At 37.4% G+C, this 13,139-nt stretch overlaps 1 protein-coding gene across 2 annotated transcripts in view; it reads right to left on the reverse strand.

Moving 5' to 3' along the window:
• The window catches only part of CENPE (centromere protein E, 312kDa), an 87,871-nt gene extending 77,818 nt beyond the window's left edge, over positions 1 to 10,053 (reverse strand). For both annotated transcript variants that reach the window (XM_011943249.1, XM_011943248.1), the window contains exons 1-9: positions 9,909 to 10,053; positions 8,403 to 8,494; positions 7,807 to 7,896; positions 7,564 to 7,682; positions 6,552 to 6,671; positions 6,041 to 6,122; positions 5,818 to 5,885; positions 5,674 to 5,739; positions 2,012 to 2,063 (exon numbers count right to left, since the gene is read on the reverse strand). In XM_011943249.1, the coding sequence (XP_011798639.1) occupies positions 2,012 to 2,063; positions 5,674 to 5,739; positions 5,818 to 5,885; positions 6,041 to 6,122; positions 6,552 to 6,671; positions 7,564 to 7,682; positions 7,807 to 7,896; positions 8,403 to 8,494; positions 9,909 to 9,964 (745 nt within the window). In that variant the 5' untranslated portion in view covers positions 9,965 to 10,053. The remainder of the gene's footprint in view (positions 1 to 2,011; positions 2,064 to 5,673; positions 5,740 to 5,817; positions 5,886 to 6,040; positions 6,123 to 6,551; positions 6,672 to 7,563; positions 7,683 to 7,806; positions 7,897 to 8,402; positions 8,495 to 9,908) is intronic.
• Between the last annotated feature and the right edge of the window lie 3,086 nt (positions 10,054 to 13,139).

Raw genomic sequence — 13,139 nt, forward strand, 5'->3', positions numbered from 1 at the left:
AAAAAAAAAAAAAAAAAAAATACAAGTTCATATATATTTATTTCCTTCTTTCTTCACCGATATCAATAGTAACAGACCATACATACTATTTTGCACTTTGCTTTATTTCACTTGGCAATATATCTTGGAAAAATCTCCATATCAGTAAACATTAATCTTTTTCATTCTTTCTTAAAGTATAAAATTCCATTTTACGGCTGCATCAGACTTCATTCACCCACCCCATCCCCTGTTGAAGGACATGTAGGTTTTCAATCTACTGCCTATACAAAAAAAATTGCAAAAAATAACTTTGAACAGATGTTATTTCACAGGTGCATTAGCTACTGCTGTAACATTACTACCTAACCAACCAGCTAACACAAGCATTTATTTTTTGTTCACAGGTCTGAGGAGGGACTGGTTTGGTGGATGTAGGCTAGGCTCAGTTGAGTGGCTCTACAACAGGCTGCAGAATGAGCTTAAATCTGTTGAACAAACTTTTCTAATCTTCCTTGGATCAGCAGCTCTTCTAATGGCAAGAGTGCAGGTGCAAGCTAAACCATTTAAGCCTTATGAACTATTCACTTACATCTTTGCCCAGTTTTTTGTTGGTTTCTTTTAAACTTTTAAGGCATCCGGACTTTGTATCAGTTACAAAAGGGTTTTCCCACTGTAAGTTGACTTCCAATAATTTTTATAGTTTTTTTAATATTGAAATTTTTGAGCCACTTTTAATGCATTCCTTGGTGTATGATATATGGATAATTTTTTTCCCAAATGGCCATCAATTAATGAATAATCTATCTTTTCTTCACATATTTGAAGGACCATTTTTATTGTATTCTAACTTCCGTATGTATTCAGGACTCTTGATGGATTTTCTATTCTATTCCACCAGGCTGACAATTCACATAGTTTTATTACTATGGCATTATAATATGTTTTACTATCTTATAGTAAGATAGTAAAATCTTAAATTCTACTTTCTGCTTTTTGGAATTTTCCCGGCTACTCTTGTCTGTTTTTATGTTTCCGTACAAATTTTAAAATCATCTTACCTAGTTTAAACATGAAAATGTACTCTTCGTATTTTTATTATGATTGTGTTAAATCTAGAAATTAACCTAGAGGCCTGATATCCTTGTGATTTTGAATCTTCTACATCTAAGTATGCTTTTCCATTTTTTCAAGTATTTGTTTGTGTCCTTCAAGTCTGATTTACAAGTTTTCTTAGGCCGGGTGTGGTGGCTCACACTTGTAATCCCAGAACTTTGGGAGGCCGAGGTGGGTGGATCACTTGAGGCCAAGAGTTGAAGACCAGCCCAGGCACCATGGCGGAACTCTGTCTCTACTAAAAATACAAAAATTAGCTGGGTGTGGTGATGCATGTCTGTAATCCCAGCTACTTGGGTGGCTGCGGCACGAGAACTGCTTGAGCCCAGGAGGTGGAGGTTGCATTGAGCTGAGATTGTGCCACTGCAGTCCAGCCTGGGAGACATAGTGACAGTCTGCCTCAAAAAAATTAAAAAAAAAAAAAACAAAACATTTTCTTTATATCAGTCTTGTACAAATCTTTGTTGAGTTTCTTCCTAGGTATCACATCTTTTAGGTTATTATAAACGGAGTGTTTCTGTCTACTAAATATTTTAACTGGTTTTTATTAATATTTTAATTTTCTAAAATTAGTATCTGTATATTAATTTTGTACCCCACTATCTTTCTTAATTTCCTTATTTTGAAAGTTTAAATGGCTTTTATGGAATTCTCATGGGCTTTCCTGCTGTACAATACCATCAATTGTATAATTTTCATTTTTTAATTGATGCTATTGTAGACTAAAATAAAAATTAACCAGATACAGATGCTGATTTCTGTGTTAAAAGGCTTTTATCAGAAAAATCATCATTAATGAATATTATTAATAATGAATATAATTACTTTATCAATTTCTAAAAATGCCTGGTAATACTTTTTAATTCTGTAAAATAGGAAGACACTAAGACTAACATATTTCATGAGTTTTAATTACCTTCGGCTCCTGTTTGAGCAGCTCTTTCACTGCCTGCAAGATCAACCAAATTCTGTAAGATAGATAAAAATAAATCTTTAGGGTAGATAATCTGAAATAATAAAATTCAAACTACTGAAAGAATATTTTTAATACATGGTATATCAGAATATTCTATCTGTATCCATGTCTCCCATGCTATTGTTTAGGCATTCCCTTTTTTCTCTGAGTCAAACTGTTCTCTATCCGTTCCTGTCTTTATATCTTCCATGATGCTGCCAGTATAGGTTCTGTTTCCTATACAAAGTCCAAAAACTTACTATGGCAAATATAATTCTTTATAAGCTGGCACTTGCATTGTTCCAACTTTGTATCTATCTATCCCTTATTCTTACCTCCAGTTGAACTACTCACTATTCCCCAAACACCCCATGTACTTCTACACCTTCAAGCACAAGCTTTTTGCTATTTCCTTTATTCAGTTAGTTATAATGTTCTAGTCGGTCTTTATTCTTTATTCAAGAACCAGGTACAAAGATTATCTCCTCAATGTAGCTTTGCCTACTTTATCCTTCCTCCCTGCCAGATCTCAGATGAACTGCTCCTTGAACTGCATAACCAGAACTCTTTATAAACATGACTTATAGATACAACTTACAGTTATAGCACTTCTTTTGTTGGGCGAGTCATGTATGCTAGCTGCACTATGCTGTAGCAATACCATGACTTTACCATGGCATCTTTAAGAGTTGGACCTCTCTTTCATTTCACAAATATTATTGAAAAGAAGTGGCTACTTATCATGCTCCAGGAAGTGCATCAGGTGCTAGGGCTACAAATAAATAAGATCTCTGCTCTCATGGAGCTTACATTCTACATAGAGGAGGAGGCTGGTGAGAAGAGATAAAAAGACAAATAAGAAACATGTTGTGATAAGTGTAACAGAGATTATTTAAATATAGAGCTGGAAAAGGGGCTAGTAGGTTTAGGTTCACGGGATTGGACAGCAGTGTAAGGCTTGTCATTAAGCTGAGATATGAATGACCAGAGAAGAGGAAGCTGGTCCCAAAAAGATCAAGGGAAACAGTAGTCTAGACAAAAAGAAGAGCCAAAACATTTAAGTCACAAAGCAGAATGTGCTCAGTGTGTTCAAAAAAATAGAAAAGGCAGTGTGAACAGTTGGTGAAGTGAAGACAGGAAAAGATAGAATAAGAGAAGCAGACAGGGGCCAGATTACGCAGGACTTTTTAAGTAAGATAAAAAAACTCTGAAATGTTTAAATTCAATGAGAAGCCATTGCAGGGCTTTATGCAAGGGAGTAATAGAACCCTGCATAAAGCCCAGCAACAGCTTCCACAATGGATCCACTACGACTACTGGGTGGAGGATGGAGTGGGAAGGGGCAAGAGCAGCTGCAGGCAGCCCCATCAGGCGGATGGGGCAGGAATCTGGGTAAGAGATAATACCAGCTTGGGTTAGGGAGGTGGCAGAGGAAACTGCTTGTAAGAGAAGCAGTGGAGGGATGTCTTGTTTATTTATTTTTTTAATCTCAGAGCCCAACACCATGCTCAGAACACAATAACGACCTAGTAAATAATGTGAGTGATTTGAAAGAAAGTCAAACCTTTAAGTTACTTCTCTCTGTGGAGATTTTTGAGACTAGGCAGGTAAATATGTATTACCAGTTGACTCTGATTTTTCTTGCACAGTGTCCACTACAAATGACACAGATACATAATAAAAGGGCAAAGTGGTAATGAAGGCAGCATGAGTGAAGGTTAAAGATGAGAACATGCATTCATATTCAAAGATACTCATAGGCCCAACCTATGAGGGAGGAGTTCATTGAAGCAGAAGGAAATAAAGTTAGATTGGTCAAGAGTGTCCAAATCTTGCCCCGGGAAGTGACATACAAAAGCAGTGGTTAGTATATTAGAAATCCTTATTATGACTTCAAGAAACAAAGACAAGAGTCATGGAGACAAGGTTCCAGAAGACTCACGTAATTCAAGAGAGATGAGAAAGTAAACGAGTGTAGCACCCACGAGAATGTTCAAAGGTAGGACAAAGAGAAAGGCAGAAAAAGATGAGTCAAAATTGACTTGGGTGTTCAGCTTAGGCAGCTAGGATAATGCTGCTTTTACTGGAAATAAGGAATATTCACTATGGTAGGAAGAAAATAGTTTTGCTTTAGACATATTAAAGTTTGAGATATTGATGGGACACAATTATAACCATCTTTAGGAAGACATGAATTAGAATTCAGAGACTACAGATAAAATATTTGGCAGTCATCAACATGGAAATGATGACAGAATGAGAGCAAGAACTTAAGTAAGAAAGGCCACAGGATACCTCTAAGTTTTTTTTTTTTTTTTTTTTTTAATTTTTTTAGGAGGGTAGAGAAAAAGAAGCCGGGGTAGAAAACAGAGGAGTACAGCTTAAGAGAAACTGGATATTATCATCCCACCAACGCCAGGAGATAATCAGAAAAGAGCCACCACTAAAGAGCCAGAGATGACTCCTTAGAGGAGACTTCTTTCCAAGAAGATTCTTAGTGTAAGTGGGTAGGCTGGAGGGTTGGAACAGATGGAACACCGATGACAGAGCATCAAGTAACATGAGGAAAATCATCAAGTAGATCACTGAATATGCCAAGAGTATTAAAGCTAAACTATTAAAAGTTAAAATTATATGAAATATCACAGTCTTGGATGAGAAAACAAAAGAGGTTAGGATTTGGTTTTTTATTGTTAAATTAAAACAAGATTAAAGTCTACTAAAATAAGTTATATAATTTTATAGCAAAATAGCTAAGGTGAAATTAGGATTGAATATTAAGTAATTAATAATCTAACTTTATAAAATCTGAAAATAAATAAACATATCATAGATTGCTTTTTTCCCTGAAGTTTCCTACTCAAATAATCTTAAATCATATCCCACATCAAGCTACAGAATTTAGGCCCTAAAGATGCAGAATAAAGCAATATGGTAAATGGTAGAAAAGGAGCAAGAAAGAGACAGCAATAATTTAGTGTGGCAAGAAGGAAGTGAAGGTTTACTTATGTGTTATATAAGAATGTTTGCATAATGCTTACATTTACTTATTCAACAAATCTATATTAGACATAAAATAGTTACAATGTGTTGGGGCTACAAGGATGAATGCAGTATCACTCTGGATTTACAGTCTAAAATACTATGTTTATAATACAAAATGTATTTTCTTATTGTACTTAAGTAAAACCTAAAATAATGTGATTACTTTTTAACCATCCAACCTAGATTTTTGTTGATCACGTTAAGTCTAAATTACATTGGCTGAGATTTTAAAAAAAGACCCTCAAATTCTGAGATGACTTAAATTGTTAAATGTGTATAGAAAAAAATTCTACTTCATTAATGGTTAGAAAAAACATCAATCCCTATAACCCTATAGCCCTGACATTTAAATTTTAGGAGATGGCAACCATGACATAATAGGAAGAAAGATCCTCTGAATTTTTCCTACAACATTTTAGCTAAGAATTTGATGAGACTGATAAGACTAAGCAGACAAGTTGTAGACTTCCTCCCACATTTAGTTCAGTTAACAGTTCTTATTAAACCAAACATCCAGCAGCTAAATTAAATTTTGTTTTGGCTCATACAGTACATTATTATGGTTCATTAATACTCACCAAATGGGATACCTTAACAGATCCTTCACAATTAGAAGGTTCACCCTTCTCTCTACTTTCCAAAATCTAGATAGAAAAAGCAAGCTGTAGAAAAATTAGTGCATTCTTACTTGGAAGATCTAATAGATAGACAGAATTACCTACCATCCTAAAGATAGTATGAGAACGACTGCTTCTTTGATTCATTTTTGTTTCTCCATAATGCCTGTTCTCTGTAAAAATGAGTTATATTTCAGCTGCATATATATTAAAATCCACAGAAACACAATAATTTTTAACTTAAAGAAGTGTGATTTGAAGCCTAAATGTGTTGATTGAAAAGATAGTTTTTACAAGTGTTTTAAAGAAATACAGCATAAAGTCTTACTTTCTCCCTTTGTAATCCACTTCAAAGCCATTTCTGATGTATATACAACTTCTTCTGTGAGATCAGCAACATACACATTCCTCTGAAACAAGTTTAATTACGGAAAGATTAGAGAAATAGAAGTCACAAGTTTGCTTTTCAAAACAAGGTGCAAAGTATTATAGAATTCATTTGTGAAAGTTAAAAGTGGCAAATGGAATCATAATTCTGTAGAAATATAACAAGTAATTCTATGAATACCCATAATTTATTTCATATACCAAAGCACACCAAATTCTAACCTAATACTTCCATCTTGCTATTTTTACACTTAAACCAAAATATTAGAGCTGTCAGTATTTGAAAACTATTCATGTTGTTTAAAAGATGAATATAAATACTTCAAAAAAACCCTCACATACTATAGAAATAGGAGACACTTTAAAAACTATAGAAATTACAGGTAAATGTTCAAGAACAATAAACCCAATAAGGAAGTCAATTTTAAAGCTCCCTTAAGTCTGCTACTCACATTGACATCTTCTCGAATAATAAGAGGTTTCATTTTTTGAGTGCCACAGAGTAAATCTGTAATGGTTTCATTGTATATTTCCATGTAAGATACACGTAAGAGAAATTCCCTATCAGGAAACTAGAAGAAAAAAATTATATAAAAACACCAGGAAGCATCCAATTGTGAAAACCTAATACTAAATGCTCACGTGCTTAAAGAGGTAAAATGTCTGTAAAACAAACTAAGAAAACCCTTGGTTCTAATGTTGACAAAATAATAAACACAAAAATATAAAAACATCGCTACAGAAATAATGAAAAGTGAAGTACCATAAAGCTGGGAGAACACCAACTCTAGGCTCAAACTCTAGGCTCAAAATAAAATCCTATCAAAAGATGTTCTTATTTTTTTTTTCATTTTTGATATAAACATTTAATAAAATAGGGATGGGTGAATTTTTCTCTAATAAGATGGAGCACATCTGTCTCAGCAAAAAAGTCAACATCATGTTTAATGAGAAGACACCAGAAGTATCCCCACTAAAGCTTCCCCACTGAAATCAGGAGCAAGACAAGAATATCTGCTATCACACTATAAGATGTTCTTATTTTAATAAAAATGCTAATTTAAAACCACCTCTTAACTAACTAGGTTGCCTATTCTGGCTTTCTGCTTCCCTTTTTTTTTTAACCTATAGCTACTTTCTACTGTTCCTTTATAGTCACTGATAGTTAAATGGTTAGGTGGAGCTAACCATGATAAAATTTTCTTGTTCCTTAATGCCTACTTTTTGTTCAGAGTATTATTGTTGCAGAATTCAAGGGAAAGAATAAAAGAAATTTAAGTTTTATAAAGTAAGTTGTGGCGATAAAAGTGAATCTATGCTATGTCTTTCTTCTTTCACCATGGATAATCAAACAATAACTGTAAATCTACTTCCTTTATCTTTACAAGAGAAATACACTAAGACTCGTACCCAGTTTTAACTAGTTTTACCAGTACATACTAGAAATCCAGTTAAGTTACTTACCTTCTTAATTTTTTGGAAAATGTCATGAATTGCCCTGGGTGTAACTCCCAAATGATCTTCTGAACCCATCATGGTATATGTTTTTCCTGAAGCGGTCTGTCCATAGGCAAATATAGTACCTGCAAAAAACAAAACACACATATGCAAAGATTAAAAACAAACCTATAATGGGTAAAACTATGCATGCTTGTTGCACAGACGCCCAAGACTAAAATGTTTCTGCAATATTGAGTGAATACAAACCATTGTAGCCTTGTATGGCAGAATCGATGATTGGTGCTGCTATTTCTTCATACACATTTTTGGTAGTTTCATTACCATGAAAGACACGATCTAAACAACAACAGCAACAACAACAACACAGAAGTTAAACCAAATGAATCAACTGTGTTTTGATTCCAAATTAGTAATTATTCCTAAAAGTAAAACTGTCAGAATGTAGGATGATCAAGTATTTAAGACACAGTATTTTCTTCAACTTTTTGGTTCTCTGAAAATACCCTTCCCTAAGGTAAAATGAGTTCATTTATACACTCAAAAAATACACTACAAGTCAACTTTTCTATGTTCTTTCCAGAGTCAGTAAGGCATAGTGTTTGCACATGGGGGTCTGGAATCTACCTAGATGAAAATTAGGTAACTGTGATTATAACTGTTTTAAATACCAGTTGGTTACCTTACTTAAACACATGATGGATAAACAATTTTGTTTCCAGTGAAGCAGTTTGTAGAAGGCTTAGTCTAATCTTTAGTGACAACTCTAATATTACTGATTAGCCTTTTGTACTTTTAATAGCAAAAGGATAACACGGTAACTTTTTATGCTATTATAAGCTTACCAAAATTGAAGGATTTACTTCCATCAACTTGATAAATGGCATTATTGTCAGTTTTCCAGTAAACTTGGGCAGTTTCTCCAAGTGATTCTTCTCTAAAAGAATAAAAACACTGCATTTTAATCAGTCATAAAAGTCATGTCATAGAAGGGATAATTTAAAAGATTTCACCTTCTAAAGGATATTTTGAAAGATAATAATATGAGAGAATGAAAGAAAGTTCATCTTTGAGGATTCAAGTCTTAAATGGAGCTTCAGTGACCTCCTGCCCCCTCAAGTGTTTTCTTGTGAAGGCTTTCATTCTCACCCTCTCCCCCAGTACTGGTAAATGAAGGGATGGTTCAAAATGCAACACTGATTGTGTCTGTCTTGCTTAAAATTCTTAAAACTTTTTGGAAACTTATGAAATCCTCAGCATGGCACGAATCCTAGATCAGGTCTTTTCTCTCTTCCATTTTCCTCTGAATTCCTAGATACATCCTAAGCTCTACCTGAAGGTCTTCCCCAAATGACAGATGTAACCTCTCTGTGCCTGGAGTACTCTGACTTTCCTTTCCATTAAGTAACATAGCCATTATTTCACTCTTGAAAAGTGTCAAGACTTTCCTGACACCAGCTCACCCCACGGAAGTTGTCTTCTCTCTGATGGGCTAATGACTCCTCTAGCAAACATTCTCCACCTGCCCATCATAACACTTGTCACAAAGTATCATAATAGTTTCTTTATGCAGCGGTTTAAGGCATTAGATAACAAGATCCTCAAAAATAGGAGATTCCTGATCTTGGTATTTACATTTATTAAACCCCGTGTTCAATAAAAATTTCACACTCACACAAAGTGTTAGCATTTTGGGTCGAGGGCCAGAAGCCAGCGAAGCAAACTGACTTCATTTATTCCTCTTCCTGCTTTTTCTCCATAGTATTTATTACGTACATATCACCACTTAACATCTACGTTTTCAACTTTACTTTCTGTCTCGCCCCATTAGAATGGAAGAACCACTGGGCAATGACAGGAGTGTCTGGATAGTACAAAGGTACCAAAAAAATTGATAAATATTTGTAGAATGAATGAAGTCTTGAGTGACGACTGAACTCATTGTGACAAGACAGGCTAGCTCTTGTCTTCAGGGGGTCTCAAGACAGCAGTTATGTGTAAAATGACTAACTGTGATGAGGGCTAGGAAGGCATGGTCCCATACGACTTCTCTAGGGCGGGGAATGGGGCAGGGAGGAGCAGACGCGGCAAGGCAGAGCAGCACAGAGGGGAAGGTCTGTAATGTCAGCGAGACTGAGTTAAATTTAAGTGAATCTCGCAGCTGGAAAGTATCTTCTAGATCCGATCCTCCCCCGTCACTTTACAGACCCTGAAACGGTGACCAGCGGCCGAGTTACTAGACAGCAGAGCCGGGAAGCAGCGGCTCCTGGAAACGCCGCAGGCCTCGCCCCTCCGGCTCAGGGCGGCGCCGCAGGCCCAGCGGGCACCGGGCCGTGGTGTGGACCCCCTACCTGCTGTTCAGCGGCCGCAGTCGCACGCAGACGGCCACGGCTCCTTCCTCCGCCATCGTCTTAGGCTGAACAGGTCCCAGGAAAATGGCCAGGACCCTCCGCGGCCGACGCTTCAGGGCGCACGGGCCGCCCCGCCTTTAAATTTAAAATTTCCCAAACGCTGCATCTGATTGAGCCGTGGCCTCGTGACGTCATGGGCCATTCCACCTGCGGCGCAGCGCGGGGGACGCAAGGCGGGCGGCGGGACTACACCTAAACACGAGAGGGGATTTAAAGGGCCTGGAGGAGAGTCGCAGAAGAGGGTCGAAGGGAGAGGCGCCCGGGAGTTGGCGGAGAGCGGTGGTCCTGGAATACCAGAATACTGTAGATCTGCCAAAAGCCAGCGAACATCATCCTCCACCCCATCCTTAAAGAGTTTGGAACCCGTAGACGAAACCAGGTAGAAATACATGTATTTTTCACTACCCAAACAAAATTGCTGTCCTTTAAAGAAACTACACCAACAGTTTAAAATAAACTTCAAACAGCAAGAGTTGAAACTCACTGTGCAGTCCAGAAACGTGACAAGCCTGTTGTGCGCCTTAGAAAATCTGAGTTTAGGCTTTTTTCCTGTTTCTTTCTCTCTTTCTGTAACTCGTTTCCATTAGCTGTGGCTTCCTAAGAGGTTGAATTAGGGAAAATAATTACTGAGGACTGAAAAACTGATTGAGTAATGGATTGATACTTTTTTTTGGAGACTGAGTCTCGCTCTGTCACGGCAGTCTGGAGTGCAGTGGTGCCATCTCGGCTCACTGCAACCTCCACCTCCTCTCTTTCAAGCGATTCTCCTGCCTCAGCCTCCGGAGTAGCTGGGATTACTGGCACTTGCCACCACGCCCAGCTAATTTTTGTATTTTTAGTAGAGAGGGGGCTTCGCCATGTTGGCCAAGCTGGTCTCAAACTCTTGACCTCAGGTGATCCACCCGCCTCAGTGTCCCAAAATGCTGGGATTATAGGCGTGAGCCACCCCTCCTGGCCTGGGTTGTTAACTTTTATTAACTGAGAGGGAAATCAATTCTCAATACAGTAATTTTTTCCCCAAAAATAATGCTTGTCTTCCTTTTGTCTCTCTCTCTCTCTTTTTTTAATAGACATGAGTTCTTGCTCTGTCACCTAGGCTAGAGTGCAGTGGCCTGTACACAGCTCACTGAAGGCTCAACTCCTGGCCTCAGCTCAAGAGGGGTTCCCGCCTCAACCTGAGTAGCTTGGATTACAGGCACATCACCAGCCCAGATAATTTTTAATTTTTTTGTAGAGACAGGGTGGGGTGGGGATTAGGGTAGGGAGTGGGGTCTCACAGTGTTGCCCAGGCGTTTCTTGAACTTCTAGGCTCAAGCGATCCTCCTGCCTCGGCCTCCCAAAGTGCTGGGATTACAAGCATGAGCCACTGTGCCTGGCCTAGCTCTTTATGTATACTTTAGAAACTTATCCAAGATGTTTCATTTATTAAGAGAAATTCAAGGTGCACAGTTATGTTCACAGAATATGTCTGGATATATATGCATAATTTCTGGAAAGATACACAGAATATGCCTAATTTCCTTGCAGAGTGAGGACTGAGTTAGATGGTAGACTGAGTTAGATGAAAGTAGTTTCTTTCAATTTAAAGAAACTAGTTAATAGATAAGAAGAGTAAAGAAAACTGAGTCGATTCATTCAATATTTGTTTAAATATTGGTTATTTAAATATTGGTTATCCAGCTGTGAGGTAGTATAAACAACTCTTTTTTATTGCTAGACTGTAAAGATACTTGGCTATATCTAGTAAGAAAATACAGAGTTAAGGAAGGTATATTTTAACTGTAGTTTTTGTTTTTAATGGTGGGCAAATATGCCACATAGCTGAAGGCAAGGAACCTATGAAGAAGGAGAAGGGAGATGTGATTAATCAAAATTTCTAATGAGACAAGAGGAGATTGGTTCACGAGTAAAGAGAAGGCATCAGCTTTTCATAGTTGTGCTTATGACAGTTGCTATGACTGTCTTTTTGTTGTCATCACAGCAGGTGACATTTATTGAATATTTACTATATGCCAGGCTTTCTATTATATGCTCTATATCCAATTTCTCATCTGACTTTCCAAATTGTTCATCAAGAAATATTCACTGAACAACTATTATGTGCCAGATACAGTTCTAGGGTCAGGAAGCACAACAGTGAATAGAATAGACAAAGCACTTGTTGTAGAGTTGTTATTCTCTTAGGGGAGATGGATAATACTGAAAAATTTCAATCTCTGTCTCTCTCTCTCTTTCTACACACACACACACACACACACACACACACACACACTGTAATGATTAGTAGGATCAGGAGACAGAGAGAGAGTGATAAGGTGGGATAAGAGTGCTAGTTTCTTATGAAACACATTCTTGTGGGAAGCAGCAGACAATACATAACAAATATATAGTAAAATAACATGTTGGAAGGAAGGTTTACTTTAGATGAGATGTTCAAGAAAGACCTGAGGAGGTGACCTTTGAAGTGAAACCTATGTGATAAGAATGAGCCAGACTTGGGAGGACAAGAGAAAGGGTGTACCAGACAGAGGAACAAGTAAGTCAAAGAAGCCAAGGCTTGATCGAGTTTGTCATCTGCCTGAGACACAAAGGGGAGGGCCCTGTGACTGAAGCATTTATGGCAATGGAGAGAGGTAGGCAGGTCCAGGTCCAGGTCCCGTGGGGCCTCGTGGACTGTGATAAAATGTTTGGATCTTATTCTCAAGGGTGAGGGGAAGCCTATGGAGTGTTTTAAGCAAGGGAGTAAAAAGGGATTCATTAATTCCTTCAAACAAGACATTCTTCATTTCACTATGAAAACAGAAACTTCCAGAAAAGACTTTGCCCTAGCTCCTGTCAGCCTGGCTACTCACTATGTGCATTTGTGATTGCATACTCGCCTTCCAGACTGTAACTTGATAAACACCTGTGTGTTTTCCACTCTGGAAACTCTCCATGTGTGCACTGGATCCAGTTCTTTCCTTCTCACTCTCTGTCCTGCATTATCATTTTCTCCTGCTCTAGGAAACCAGTCTTAACAGTAAACATATGCCTTAATTTCTCTCATGTTGAGTGTCTAATATATGTGGCAAACTTAAAATGTCTAATACCAAATTCATGTTCTTCCCCTCAAAATCTGCTTAATCAGCAGTTTTCTGCTTCTCAGTTGATGCAAGTCCATCCTTCCGGTTA

The sequence above is a fragment of the Colobus angolensis genome, unplaced genomic scaffold (genome assembly GCF_000951035.1).
Source record: "Colobus angolensis palliatus isolate OR3802 unplaced genomic scaffold, Cang.pa_1.0 Scaffold217, whole genome shotgun sequence".
NCBI lineage: Eukaryota > Metazoa > Chordata > Mammalia > Primates > Cercopithecidae > Colobus > Colobus angolensis.